This window comes from Diabrotica undecimpunctata, chromosome 1, assembly GCF_040954645.1.
Source record: "Diabrotica undecimpunctata isolate CICGRU chromosome 1, icDiaUnde3, whole genome shotgun sequence".
NCBI lineage: Eukaryota > Metazoa > Arthropoda > Insecta > Coleoptera > Chrysomelidae > Diabrotica > Diabrotica undecimpunctata.
In genome coordinates, this window is record NC_092803.1 from 85,812,740 (window position 1) to 85,828,116 (window position 15,377).

Sequence of the window (15,377 nt, forward strand, 5' to 3'; positions counted from 1 at the left end):
TTTTCTTCTCTATGTTTTCACATATAGAAAGTATTAAGTATAATAAGTATAAGTATAATTAAGTATCATATATTAATATGATATATTTCGATTTAGTTTTTGAAAAGTCTTAGCACGAAAATACTATTATCCAAATTCAAATTGTGAGCTAACAAAATTTTCACAGAAAAATCTAATTATGTTCTGTAGATTATAAAAAAGCTTTAGATAAGGTGTAAATTTCAGTCATCATCATCATCCAGCCTTCATTTATCACGTCCACTGCTGGACATAGGCTTCCCTTAAACTCCTCAATTCTTTGCAATTTTGTGCTCTGTGTGGCCAATTTTTGGTGATACGCCTGATGTCGTCAGCCCAACGTCTTCCTCTACTACGTTTGTCTGCTCTTAGCCTCCAATGTGTAATTTTGCTCGTCCATAGTAAGTCATGCATTCTCGCTACATGGCCTGCCCATTTTCGCTATGCGTTCCACAACATCAGCAATACTCGTCGTTCTTCGCAGTTCTTCGTTTCTTAATGTCACTCCCAGCATAGACCGTTCCATTCGTCTCTGTGTCACTCTCAATTTCGAAGCCGTAGTCTTGGTTAGAGTCATAGTTTCCGCCCCATAGGTCATTACCGGCAATACGCATTGGTCAAATACTTTTCTTTTGATGCTAATTGGTATGTTGGCCCTAAGTGTGTCTCGCAGTTTTCCAAAGGCTGCCCACGCTAAAGTAATTCGTCTTTGGATTTCGCATGTTTGGTTATCCATGCTGATTCTTATTTCATTACCCAAATACGTATATTTCTCCACCAGTTTTACCACTATGTTTTGAATAGTTAAATGGTTATTGGGGACCATATTTGTCATAAACTTAGTTTTGGTCAAGTTCATTCTGAGGCTCACCTTCGAACATGCAAACTCCAATTCATTTAACATATCTGTGGCTTCTTCTAAATTATCTGTGACAAGGACAATGTCGTCTGCGAAACGGAGAGGGTTAAGTTTTTCGCCGTCTATTGTTACTCCTCTGTGGTCCCAATTGACCATCTTAAAGGCATACTCTAATGCCGTTATGAATATATTCGGTGACAATGTATCTCCTTGCCTTATCCCACGTTTTATTATTATTGGTTGGGTTTTATCGTGTATCGTAACAGTCATAGTGGCATTTTTGTAGATATTGTAAATAAGTTCACTATGCCTATGGTCAATCCTGCTGTCATTCATTGCTTCTATAAGGCTGTCGATCGCTTTATGAAAGTGAGGACAAGAGGTTTGTTGTATTCTATAGATTTTTCAATGAGCGTCGTTATTGTATGGAGGTGATCATTGGTACTATAATTTGATCGGAATCCTGCCTGCTTTCTCGGTTGTTAAAAATCTAATTTTTTCTCCAATCTTGGTGTCACTAAAATAGTGAAGAGCTTGTTTATGTGGTCCAACAGGCTAATAGGTCTATAATTTACTAGGGCCGTTCTGTCTCCTTTTTTATGCAAAAGGATGGTTATAGCATTGTTCCATTCTTTGGGCACCTCTCTTTGCTGTAAACATAGATTAAACAGTTTCCTTAATTGATTTAATAGCATATTTCCTCCATTTACGATAGCTTCTATTACAATTCCATGCTCTCCTGGGGCTTTGTTATTTTTCATTTTTCTTAACGCTTGTCGAATCTCATCTACCTGTATTTTTGGCATTAGTTCGGAACCTTGATTTATGATCTTCTTTGAAATGGCTGTTTGTATTCCTGTTTGATCTTCTCATCTACTTCCATATAATTCCTCGTAAAACTCTTCAACGACCTGTATTAACTCGTCTCTACGTGATATTATTTCATTTTGCTTGTTTCTTAATTTATGAATTTCGCATTTCCAATTCGTTTGCTTTCTACGTAGAACTTTTAGGCTGTTATTTTCCTGTATAGTAGATTTAATATTATCGGTTTTAAATTTCCTTAAATCTCTCCTGATTGCCTAACAATTTTATTCATTTCTCTTAGAGTGTGGCTGTCTGCATTCTTATCGCTTCTCATTTGTCTTCTTTGATCTAGCAGCGTTTCAGTATATGGACTTATTTTACTATCTGATTTACTATAGGTTTTAAATTTCCTTAAATCTCTCCTGGTTGCCTTCGAAACAGTTTTATTCATTTCTCTTAGAGTGTGGCTATCTGCATTCTTATCGCTTCTCATTTGTCTTCTTTGATCTAGCAGCGTTTCAGTATATGGGCTTATTTTACTATCTGATTTTCTTTTAGGACAGTGCACTCGTCGACTTTCTTGTAAGGCGCAATTATTCACGTCGTTAAGGTCGTTCTCGCTCTCAGAGGTTTCATGCCGTTGTAGTTTATTGTTATGTGCCTGATATTGGTTGATATCTAATGGGAGAGTCCAGATACCATGAGATTTATTTTTAATCATTATGTTTCTTTCTCTTTTTGTGTTGACTTGGACTTTCGCTCGTATCATTCTCTGATCACTGCGTGTGGTGAACTTGTTGAGTACTGTTACATATTTAATTATTTGTTTTTTGTCACTTATGATGTAGTCGATTTCGTTCCTTGTTCTACGGTTTGGACTTTCCCAGGTCCATCTTCTGTGCATATTTTGTCAAAGAAGCTGTTCATGTTGAACAAATTATTCTGGAGTAGGAATCCTAGTAGCTTTTCTCCTCGGTCATTTCTTTCTGGGGAACCGATTTCAGTATTCTCTTGAAAAGCCTTAAGTGCTTCTGCTTTTTATAATACCGTTTTGTTGAATTCTTTAACATTTCAGGTTCCAGAAGCCAACTCTTCATGGAACGAATCCACAATCAGACAATACAGAAACGTAGACGTCAGCGTAGCAGTTTCTACTGATAAAGGCTTGATCACACCCATAATCTTCGAAGCAGAACGAAAAGGCGTTATAGAAATTAGCAAAACTATGAAAGCTCTTGCAGCTAAAGCTAGAGAGGGAAAGCTTCAACCACAAGAATTTCAAGGCGGCACATTCAGTATATCCAACTTGGGCATGATGGGCATCGACCAATTCTGTGCTGTTATTAACCCACCGCAGAGCTGTATCCTGGCCATTGGAACTAGTACGAGTCGGCTGATCGAGGATCCCTTGTCAGAAAAAGGGTAAGTCATCAATAATGCTTATTTTCAAAGCCAACTGTATGTTTTTGCTGAAACTAGCAGTTTTTTCTATCTGTTTCCTCCATTATCGTCGATTTGCCTTTTGATATTGTATGTATCTCTTGTTTGAAGGTTTTTATGTCATGCATATATATAGTTCTCAGTTGTTTCATATTCAACTAGTATCTATGCAAACGACGTGACAGTTGGACGGGTGGATTTGTATGGCGGAAATATTTGATATATATTTTTTTTAATTTATGTTTTAATGAAACTTGGAAATATGGGATGATTGTGTTATTATTTTGAATGGAAAATAAGCCACATTTTAACTGAAGAATAATTGGTATTATTTATTTCGTAAGATGAGAGAGTGGTAAACCTGGCTCAAATTGTCGATGTCGGTTCTTTTGTTTATTGCAGATGGGTTCTTGGGGATCTCACGCATTTCAATAAAGGAGCGTTTCTGATGGATATTTTGTTTTGCCAGTATTTTGGTATTTGTGAAGTCAATGTGATGTTTGGTGGAAATGGTGTGTTGTGCAAGGGCAAGTTCTATGGCTGACAGTGATCTCTTTTGGTCAAATGCGTCGAGCGCAGCGCAATCGATGACGGCCGAAGTCGCAGTGCCGTAACATGCCGCCCGCCTTGAAAGAACTGCCTTTCAAAGATATACAATATTTATAATAGAACATAGTAAAATAAAGAATGAAATAAAATGATAATTAAGTAAAGAGATTACATACGAATTAATAAAGTACAATGTGAAAGTAAATATTAAAGAAAGCTAAACAAATAGAATGTCTATTCATTTTCTATCGGTAGTACGCATAGCTTATACACAGGTCGTTTAAAAATGCCGCGAGCAGTTTTCACAGTAACTACACCGTCCAGTCCAGGATGAACTTCAGCCACTCTTGCCACATCCCATTTTAGTGGTGGAGTAGAGTCTCCTTTGATGATAACCATTATACCTGGTTTCAAACCGCTAGTAGGAGTCTGCCATTTTGTTCTACTCTGTTGATTGTTAAGATATTCCTTGGACCACCTGGTCCAGAAATGCTGAGTGATCCTGGTAAGATGTTGAAATCTGCTGAGTCTGTTTTCATTGATATCACCAAAATGAGTTGGAGGTATAGCGTTTAGAGGACCTCCAATCAAAAAATGGCCAGGAGTGAGTATGTCAAGGTCATTGGGGTCATTAGTTAAGGGTGTGAGAGGACGGGAATTCATGCAGGATTCAATTTGAGCGATCACTGTTGAAAACTCCTCTAAAGTGAAACGATTGTTCATCAAAACACGCCTTAAATGATACATAGCAGTTTTAACTGCAGCTTCTCATAACCCCCCGAAATGTGATAATGGCGGTATAAAGTGCCAATTAATTTGATTTTGCGAAAAATATTCCAAATATGCTGTTGAACAGCTAGGATTGTGAATTAGACTAAATAACTCCCTGAGCTCCCTGTGAGCACCTACAAAATTAGTAGCATTGTCTGAATAGATATTTTTACATAAACCCCTGCGTGACACAAATCTTTTGAAACAGTTTAAAAATGCCTCAGTGCTCAAATTACTAACAATTTCAAGATGAACAGCTTTGGTCACAAGACATATAAATACACATAGATATGATTTTTGAACCCTACTTCCCCGAAGATTACTGGTCTTGTTTTCAAAAGGTCCTGCATAATCCACACCACAGTTAAGAAATGGACGGCTAGGTGTTACCCTATGGTTCGGGAGTTGACCCATGATGTATTTTTGTGCTGTAGGTTTAACTTTAAAACAAATAACGCAATTATGTAAAAATTTTCGTACCGTGCGTCTTCCGGCGATGGGCCAGTAAGTTAATCGAAGAGTAGTCAACAATAGTTGTGGGCTAGCGTGTAGATTCCTTATATGCTCTTGCATAATGATCAATTTAGTCAGTTTGTGATTCCTAGGAAGTATAGGGATGTTTTTGACTAAAACTTAAGTCTGAATGTTTCAGCCTACCTGAAAGTCTCAATAATCCGTTGTCATCGATAAAAGGTGCTAAACTTAACAGCTTACTACGCTTTGGCAAATCTTGACCTGACTTTAATGCCTCAATGTCAGACGGAAAAGACTGCGCTTGCATTTCCTTTATCAGCCAAACAAGTGCCACTTCTCTCTCTGCTATGCTTAAACAACCAGCCACCCTATTTTCCTTAGATATCCTATAGTTTGAAACAAATCTCATACAATATGCTACTACCCGTTGCAATTTATGTAAGTTAGAATACCTGTCAAAGATGTCCACATCTTTGTTAGCCACAAATATTTGACGCTTGACCTTTTTTTCTGGTAAGACATCGTCAAGTTTGACCCCTTTGGGCCAAGATTTCTCTTCCATTTTTAGCCACGATGGTCCGATCCACCAAGGCTCATAAGAAATGAGTTGATCCGCATTTACACCTCTTGAGATAATATCCGCTGGATTGCTCTTATTTTCAACGTGCCGCCATGTCCAGGTTTTAGAAGCCTCTTGTATTTCTGATATACGATTTGATACAAAAGTTTTATAATTGAAGGAGTCCTGAGCTATCCACGATAAGACTATAGTTGAATCAGTCCACATGTATATCCTATCAAATTCAATACCCAATGCTGATATAACTTCACCTACTAATCTGGTGCCTAACAAAGCACCACACAGTTCAAGTCGTGGCAATGAAAATACCTTAAGAGGAGCCACTCTTGACTTTGCGCACAATAGGCCTACGTGATGATTACCTGACTTATCCGCTGAACGAAGATAAACTGCTGTCCCATATGCAGCCTCTGAAGCGTCCGTAAAGCAATGTAGTTCTGTACGCTGTGGATTTGAACAAATTACTTGCCTATTGATGTGAATGTTTTGAATGATATCGAAATTTCTTCTATAATTTACCCATGCTGTAGTGACTCATCCCAATGTATTTTGAGTTTGCATAAAGATTGCATAATGAGTTTAGACTTTAGTACAACTGGTCCCATAAGACCTAGAGGATCAAAAATTTGCGCTATCATAGATAACACCCACCGCTTAGTTATTTTGGCAGCATGTATTGTAGTGTTTATTGAATAGTGAAGTTTGTCTTCCTGTGCATCCCAGTAAATTCCCAATGTCTTATTGTTATTGCCTTCTAACAAATAGTGCTCAATTCCTCTTTTAACTGAATCGTCCATTTCCAAAACCTCTCCCCGGTTAGAGATCGATTTCCGTAAGCAAAATTCTGCGCCTTCTAGAATATTGCTAATATGTTCCAATATTCTTGCCTCCTCTACAGTATCTACTCCCGTAAGCAAGTCATCAACATAGAAGTGTGAAAGTATAACTTGCGCTGCCTTAGGGAAATTGTCTTTGTTATCATGTGCCAGCTGCTGTAAACATCTGATTGCTAAGTAAGCAGCAGGTGCCGTTCCATATGTAAGTGTGTTAAGTTTATAAACCTAAATCTCTTCTTCTACGTTTGACCTCCAAAGTATCCGTTGTAAATCTCTCTGCTCCTCGTTAACCCAAATACATCTATACATTTTGGCTATATCAGCCCCTATTACTATATTATGTCTTCTGAATCGAAGTAATATGTTAAACAAATTGTCTTGCAACTTTGGACCCACCATTAGTGATTCGTTAAGAGAAATGCCCGTGTCTGTAGTTGCACTACCATCAAAAACCACCCTGCATTTAGTTGTTGCTGAACTTTGTTTTACCACCGCATAATGAGGTAGGTAATATACCTTGTCTGAATTATTTAAAGTATGCATGTTATCAATGCTCCCAATTTGAGACATATGCCCTAGTTAAATATATTCTTCCATAAAAACTTCATATTGTCTCCATAATTCACTAGCTCTTGCTAATTTTCATTCCAATGTATGAAATCTTCTAAGTGCCATGCTGAATGATTTACCTAATGGCATGACTGTCGACCTTTCAGGTAAGGTGACTGTAAATGATCCATTCTTATTCCTTAAAGTTGTGTTTTGAAAAGTTTCTTCACAGAACTTATCTTGGATAAAAACCTCTTCTGTGGAATTTCCTCTATATCCCAAAATTTTTCAATTTTATTTTCCAAAGTAATCTCAGAAGTGAAATGACAATTAACTAGAAAATCTTGCTTATTGTATTGTTTTTTGTCTGGAAATATTCTACCTGATATGATCCAGCCGAGTTTATTTTTTTGCATAAGTGGCTGATTCTTGCCAAGTACCACTTGCCTTACACATAGTAAATTCCAAAAAATACCCGCGCCTAATAGAACGTCAACTTGTCCCGGTGTATTGAAACCTTCATCGGCTAAGTTTATATTGTGAGGAAAATTAAACTGATTTATTGAAATTCTAGAATGTGGAATGTAATCTGAAATCTTGTCAATAACCAAAAAACTCGTGTTGCATTTATACCCACCTTCAAATCTTGAATGTATTGTAGCCTTCACTGATCTTTTAATATTTGTAATACCTTGACCTATCCCAACAACTGGTATATTTATTTTTTGACCTGTTAGTTGCAGCTTCTCTACTAGGCTGCGTGTAATGAAGTTAGATTGACTCCCCGAGTCTAGCAATGCCTTACATTTATGCATGTTTCCAATGTTATTAACCACGTGAATAATTTCTGTTGAAAGTAAAACCTGTTCTTGTACCTCTTCTACCATTTGAGTTGATTTAAAGGAATCTAGTTGAATCCTAGTTTGGTTATCAGTTGGAGTTGTACCTAGTCCCAGTGTTGTATCATCAAGCTGAAAACCTTGATCTGAACTTGTCCGATTAACTGCCTGCCCGTAAGAATTCTGCCCGTGTATTGCTTGTGAAGTAAATGCCTTCTGGTTTTGTGTGCCCGTATTGTTTTGTATGCCAGAACCTCCCATGTTTTTGACCTGTCTGATTGTGTATCTGACTATTTTCCACTTTATTATTAATATCCGGGTGAAGTAAAGTATGATGCCTCTTTCCGCAAGATCTGCATCCCCCCGATGTGCAATTTTGTACCCTATGTCCAATCCTTAGACAATTACAACACACATTTGCTTTTCTTCCTTCTTCTTTGATCAATAGGTCTATCAAGGAGCGTTTTTCTAGCTGGGTCGGTTTGCTCCATCCGCATTACATGGCCTACCCACCTCAGACGTCCTATCTTTATGTGTTTTACGATATCTGGTTCCTGGTATATCCTATAGAGTTCAAAGTTGTATCGTCTTCTACAGACACCATTTTCATTTACCGCTCCATAGATGCGCCTTAGTATTTTTGTTTCGAAACATCCTAACATGTTTTCATTGCTTTTTGTTAAAGTCCAGGTTTCTGAACCATATGTTAGGACTGGGCGTATTATTGTTTTGTAGAGTTTTACTTTTGTATTTCTTGATATAACTGTAGATTTAAAAAGGGGATTAAGCCCAAAATAGCATCTATTAGCCGTGCAAATTCTGCGGTTTATCTCTGCGGTAGTGTCATTTTCAGTATTGACGAGCGTTATACAAATTCGTTAACTGCTTCGATGACGTCATTTTCTATAACAAGTGGCCGTAGTGTTTGTGGTTGCGTACCTATTTTCATGTATTTTGTTTTGTTGGTGTTTATTATTAAACCCATTTTTGTAGCCGCTTCCTTTAATGCTACGTACGCCTCTCGTGCTGCGTTTTCCGTTCTCCCAACAATATTGATATCATCAGCATATGCTAAGATTTGCACAGATTTGTTATTATATTGAACCGGTAGTTGTGATTTGTGACGTACGTATTACTTTTTCCAGAGCTAGATTGAATAGTATACAGGAGAGTGGGTCTCCCTGACGTAGCCCGTTATTTGTTTTAAAAGGTTCAGAGAGTTCCCCCTGGATTCGTACTTTGCATTCTACTTTTTCAAGGGTTAGTTTGGTTAAACTTACCAACTGATTTGGTACTCCTAGGTCTATCATTGCTCTAAACAATTCTCTTCTATTTACAGAGTCGTAGGCTGCCTTGTAGTCTATAAATATGTGGTGCGTGTCTACACCGTATTCCAGTGTTTTCTCTAGAATTTGTCTTAGGGTTGAAATCTGATGAATTGTTGATTTACCACCTCTGAAACCAGCCTGGTATTGTCCTATTATTCGCTCTGCATATGGTGCCATACGATGGCATAGTATATTGGAGAATATTTTATACGCCGCATTTAGGAGCGTAATTCCTCGATAGTTAGAGCATTCAAAGATATCACCCTTTTTGTGTATGGTGCAAAGTATTCCAATATTCCAATCATTTGGAAGGGACTTCTGTATCCATATTTCTTTTATAAGCTGCTGTAGGGCTATTATGATATCGTGGCCACCTTCTTTATATAATTCCGCTGGGAGATTATCTATTCCGGGTGATTTGTTTCTGGCTAGTTTGTTTACAGCGTCTTTAACTTCCAGGATCGTTGGTGGATCCTCCTCCCTCTCGTCTGCTCCGCTTACCTCGCAGCTTTCGTCTTCCGGGTTTTCTTCTTCCTCTATATTAAGTATCTGGTTAAAATATTCCGTCCATCGGTTTAGTACGTCTGTTCTTGTTGTTAAGAGATCGCCATTTAAACTTCTACATTGATTTGTATTTGCCTTAAATTCTTTTCTGTTGATGTTAACTTTCTTATAGAATGTTCTGAATTCTTTCTCTCTGTTGAGGTTTTCTATATATTGAAGTTCCTTTTTTAAGTGGTTTCGTTTCTTCATTCTGTGTATTTTCTTTTCTTCTCTTCTCTTTGTCTGGTAATTCTCTATACTTGTTCTAGTTCGGCGGATAAGCATTTTTGCATAGGCTTCATTTTTTTTCTGTGTTGCGTCTTTGCATTCATCGTCAAACCAGTGATTTTTTCGGGTACAAGTTTCTGTTCCTATTTCATCTTGTGCTGCTGACTCAATATCTTCCCTTATCCTGTTCCAGAATGAGTCTATATCTCTCTGGTCTTCTTCGCCTAGACTTTGATTCCTTAACCTATTGGTAACATTTTCCCAGTACTGTTTTGCAACAGTTGCATCTCTCAGCTTCTGTACATTTCATTTCTTTCTATTTATTTCTTTTTCTTTGTTGGAGTTTGAAATTCTAGCCCTTAGTGTTGAGATCACTAAACAATGGTCTGAGTCTATGTTTGCGCCTCTATAACTTCTGCAGTTTATTATGTCCGTTCCGTGTCTTGAATATTTCTCGTTCCGCAGATATGACATGCCTTTCCATTTGTTTCTATGAATGCCGTACTAGTTGTGGGCTGCCTATCCGATCTTCCTTTTGTTTCCCATGATTTGTGAATAGTTGCCTTGTTAACCTCAATTCCTTCTTCCAGATATTGACATTTTTCTTCAATAAAGTCTAAAAAATTAGCAAGTGTTGAGAACCTAGCCTTTGCTCCATATTTCTGCCATTCCCGTTTTGTTGTGATGTTTAATTTACTTTCCAAGATTACCAATAAATTGTGGAAGTTTTATGATCGAATCTATATGACCTTTAATAATTAATTTTGGATTTTCAAACCTATCTTTCAAACGATCCAAAGCTAACAAATAATTACTGTCGGTTGTCTTTAAACTTTGTATAGTATCCGCTGCTTTATGTTTTAAAGCCCTTTTTAAATAATGAAACTTTTCTGCATTACTTAATGTATTATTATTGTGAATAACCGATGTGAAAATATCGTAAAATTCTGTCCAAGACTCATAATTTCCGTGGAAGTATGGTATTTCTAAAGGAGGTAGTTTAACATTTTTGTCCGATCTAGAAATGCTTTGATTTTGATTAATATGACTACCGCTTACTGAAGCATTTTGTAACTCTTCAACCTTCCCCATAGCTACATAATACCGTTCCTCAAAATCCTGCCTTTCTTTGGACTGCTGTGATGTGTCATCTGTATCCTCAATTTCAGTTTGAATATTGTCAAATTGATTTCATACATCTTTGCATTTTGAAACTCTAGTAGGTAATTGTGATAATGTACTTTCCGTTAAATTGTTTATAAAACACTCGAAAATCGTTAATTGACCTTTCAAAATACCTCGCCTTTTAATTAAAGCATCCATTATGATTAACAGTAATAATAAAAAGCAAAAATAAAAATAAATTCAAATGACTCCCGTAGAAATTCATAATTGTCTCAAACCGGAATTTGGAGACATATGGCCCTTAAAAATTTACGGTATCGCGTCACGTCGTTTGCATAGATAACAATGGATTGCAATAAATCAGTGCTTTGTTTGTCTTCAGTGGAGAACCATCTCTAAATGAAACCAAATGTCCGTTTAAAAATTTTTAAATTTTCCTATCTACGAATGAACATTATTTTCTGGAGAGTTTGTGTGTTTTTTGTTTTTTTTTTGTTGTTAGTTTTAAATAATGAGTAAAGTTCACAGTACATATATAATAACATCGACAATATACTACATATTGAGCTATAAGTTATAAACTATTCTGTTTGTTAAACATCTGTTTATTTCTTATAAACTCTATGTAATCTGTTGTATTTTACAGAACTGATGAAGCTGTAGAAATATAAAGCAAAAAGTCTTCGATAAACTTATGAAGTAGTTGACTTCTTTTTTTTTATTTGCCAACCTGAATGACCGATTAAACCTCTGAATTCACTAGTTGAATACTTTAGAAATATATATATATATATATATATATATATATATATATATATATATATATATATATATAATTGTAATGGCATGTCTTGCAAAACAGAAAACCAAAAATATATCGGTGGAAGGCAACCGTATATACGTATTTCTGACTATTGGCCGTCTTCAGTACGGTGCAGCCAAGTTAAAAAAGGAGCATGTTAACTTAGGAAAGAATCACTACAGGAGTAATACGACCAATTTGTGGCATTAAAGTTATAAGACCCTGATTGTTTCCAGAGCAACAACTAACAATAACCACGGAAGAAGCTACAGCTACCTGGGGAAAGAAATGCCAAGCCTTGAAACGTTTAAAACAAATGGAAGAGGATAATACGAGTGAATAATTAATAAATGTAAAATGTAATGGCATGTCTCGCAAAACAGAAAACCAAAAAAGGTATATCGATGAAAGGCAGAAAATTGTTATAGGGATGATTAAATTTGTACCTATCTTAATCGTTTATAAACTTGATTAGAATATTAAATATAGATTTGTCAGAATAAGGTAACAGATTGCTGATGTTAACTAGTAGAGTAATGTTAAGATTGATTAAACCTAAATATAGGCACCGCGTCTATTCCCTATGATTAAGACAATCGAAAAATAAGTGGTTCTAATCTTCGATAGATTTATTATTACACGGACAGAAGGGGGTTTCATAGATTCCAATCCTATGCAGATGCTCTGGAAAGAGGCCATGGTTAAGTTTTAGCCGGGTTATCAACGAGGAATGTACTTATATATAAATTATTACAAATTAATTTCTAACCAATGACAAGCTGCGACGTCACGACACACGTTGGGTGTGAACTCGAGCTTATCTTGAGTTGTAATGAAGTATAGTACTATTGTGATGTTGGGAGTTAGGGTGAAGACATCTGATGCAGAAATAATATTAAAACTTCTTAATATCGGAGAGAAACTGAACACATTTAAAATAATACGTTTATTTCACCGACACTTACGTATTACAAATGTTGAGGCAGGCCCTCGACCTGACATCGGCAAATTCTAAACATAACTCTTATACCGAATGCATAATACAATTTTATGTACAAGGTGACCCATCTTATAACAATTAATATTCAAATTTTTTTTCTGTATAGAAATATACAGGGCCATTAACACTACAACTTAAAAATAATTAGAATTATACAGGTGTGCTTGAAAAAAAGAGTGGTATATCAAAGTTATATTTTTTGTTATGGAACACCCTATATTTGATGACATTTTTAAATTATCCTTAAAAAAAAGGCTATACTTTATTAAGGGTTCCTATACCTAAATACAGGGTGTTTTGATTTATTTCGGTTTTTCTTTAGGTTTTAAAAAAAATTAAAAATCCAAGAATCGGAGACAAAAAAAACGCTACTCAAAGTTTGTTGAGAGTATCACAAACTTTTTTGCCGACGGGTACTCTAACTAATATACCTTTTCTCTTGATTTGTGTAGCAATTTCTCATCATAATATTTTTGAAGTGACTATGATTGTCATGTACTATAATAAGCTTTGACGTTGGATAAATCATATAAATTTAAACGTTATATGTTTTGTTATGTAACGTAAATTTCTAGATTTTTTATTATGTTTTTCCAGTGTTAATTGCATCTTTCTCTTTTTCTGTTTTAAGTCTATATTTAAAAATTGCTGTTCTTTTCAGCTTCAAATCTGCACAGTTCATGACTGTGACCTTGAGTTGTGACCACCGCACCGTAGATGGAGCTGTAGGCGCTAGATGGTTGCAAGCCTTTAAAGAAAATCTTGAAGATCCAGTGTCGATGATCATCTAAGACGGCGACAACCCGTTGAACTAATGAGTTCCTAACCAGTTCATCTCATCAGACGAAAAGCTGCCAATGGACAGGGTGAAGAAACAGTGAATTCGCGCACCCAGAACACGGAGACAAAACAGACTTTTTCGCCCAGCTAAAGGGGACGTTCTGGCGAGATATTCTAAACTCTAGTTATTTATTTGTAACAGTTGTCAGTTCAACATTTTATTGGTAGGTGGAGCTTATGTATATGGGTTTAAACAAAAGTTCCTGAAAAATGAAATGAAGAAAACTACTTCAGCTACTTTGGAAGAGGTGTTGCTTAAGTAAGCAATCGTTATTCGGTTATTAGCTTTATGGACTGTTATATTTCTGTGGCTGTTAGAGACTTACATTTAATATAACAAAATCTCTTAAAGTTAAACAAATACGGTTGTCACATGTTATACCTCATACCTTTCTCATTTTTTATTTTGTTGATTTGTTTAGAATAACTCGCTGAAAGATCAATTTAGTTGAGTAACAACAAAAGAAATTTGTAGTTGTGATTTTATTCAAAAATATTTATTATTTATATTTAAGACTTAATAGTTGCTTGACTTCGTGTTCTTTTTTGTATTTTTAGGAAGGTTCATTCATTCTATCATTGTTTTTATCCATTATTTAAAAAAGAAAGTGCTGTATCATGTTTACTGCATTTATCACGTGAATCGGCCATCAGATGACCGGTTGAGTTTGGTCGTTAGATGTTTATAAATCAACTTCTTTTTGTTTCATTGTTTTCGGAAAAATTCTCATACATTTGTTATAATTTGTTGTATGGTTTATGTATGTAAATATCAAAAAAGATGATTAAATAAATTATATTGTAAATAAATGTCTAGTTTTTTGTTGAAATTGCTAAGTTACAATAAACTAGACAAAAATAAGCAAGAACGCTCCACAGTTCTTCTTCTTTTGGTGCCTATTCGTTTCGAATATTGGCGATCATTCTGGCTATAATTATTTTATTAACTGATGCTTTAAATAGATTAGTTGTTGTGGAGAACCATTTCCTCAGGTTTTTTAACCATGATATTCTTCTTATTCTAATTCCTCGCTTTCCGAATACTTTGCCTTGAAGGAATATTTTCAGTAATCTGTATTTAGTATCGTTTCTCATTATATGTCCTAGATATTCCTACTTTCTCCTATTAATGGTATACATCCTCTCTTTCTCTTCCCCATTCTTTGTAGTACAGGCTCGTTGGTTATCTTGTCCGTCCATGATATCCTTAGGATTCTTCTGTATAGCCACATCTCGAAGGCTTTAAGTTTTTTCTCCATCGCTTTACTGAGTGTCCAGGATTCAACTCCGTAGTATAATATCGAGAAGATATAGCATCGTAGGAGCCTCACTCTTATCGCCAGATTAAGGTTGTTGCTTTTAAAGAGTTTGGCCACTTTGTTGTTGAATACACTCCTAGCCTTCTCCATTCTACATTTTACTTCTTGATAGTGATCCCATTGTCCGTTTACTATTGTTCCAAGATAGATATACTGTTTTACTTGGTCCACTGGTGTAGTTGGACGTCTCTAATTTTATTTTTGCTAATGACCATAAATTTAGTTTTTGATATGTTTACTTGTAGTCCAAATCTTCCACTTACTTTATTAACTTTGTTTATTAGTTGCTGTAAACTGTTTAAACTGTCTGCAAAAATAACGGTGTCATCTGCATAGCGGATGTTGTTTAAAAGGATTCCATGTTCGCAATAGTCCAAGGCTTCATTAAATATTTAATCTGAATATAGGTTGAATAATATAGGTGAAAGTATACATCCTTGTCTAACGCCTCCTAGAATCTGGATCGCTTC

The 15,377-nt window shown here is 35.8% G+C and overlaps 1 protein-coding gene across 2 annotated transcripts in view; it reads left to right on the forward strand.

Annotated features, from left to right (window-relative positions):
• muc (dihydrolipoamide S-acetyltransferase muc) overlaps positions 1–14,398 on the forward strand; it is a 78,205-nt gene extending 63,807 nt beyond the window's left edge. For both annotated transcript variants that reach the window (XM_072544803.1, XM_072544797.1), the window contains exons 5-6: positions 2,760–3,106; positions 13,410–14,398. In XM_072544803.1, the coding sequence (XP_072400904.1) occupies positions 2,760–3,106; positions 13,410–13,539 (477 nt within the window). In that variant the 3' untranslated portion in view covers positions 13,540–14,398. The remainder of the gene's footprint in view (positions 1–2,759; positions 3,107–13,409) is intronic.
• Positions 14,399–15,377: the final 979 nt, after the last annotated feature.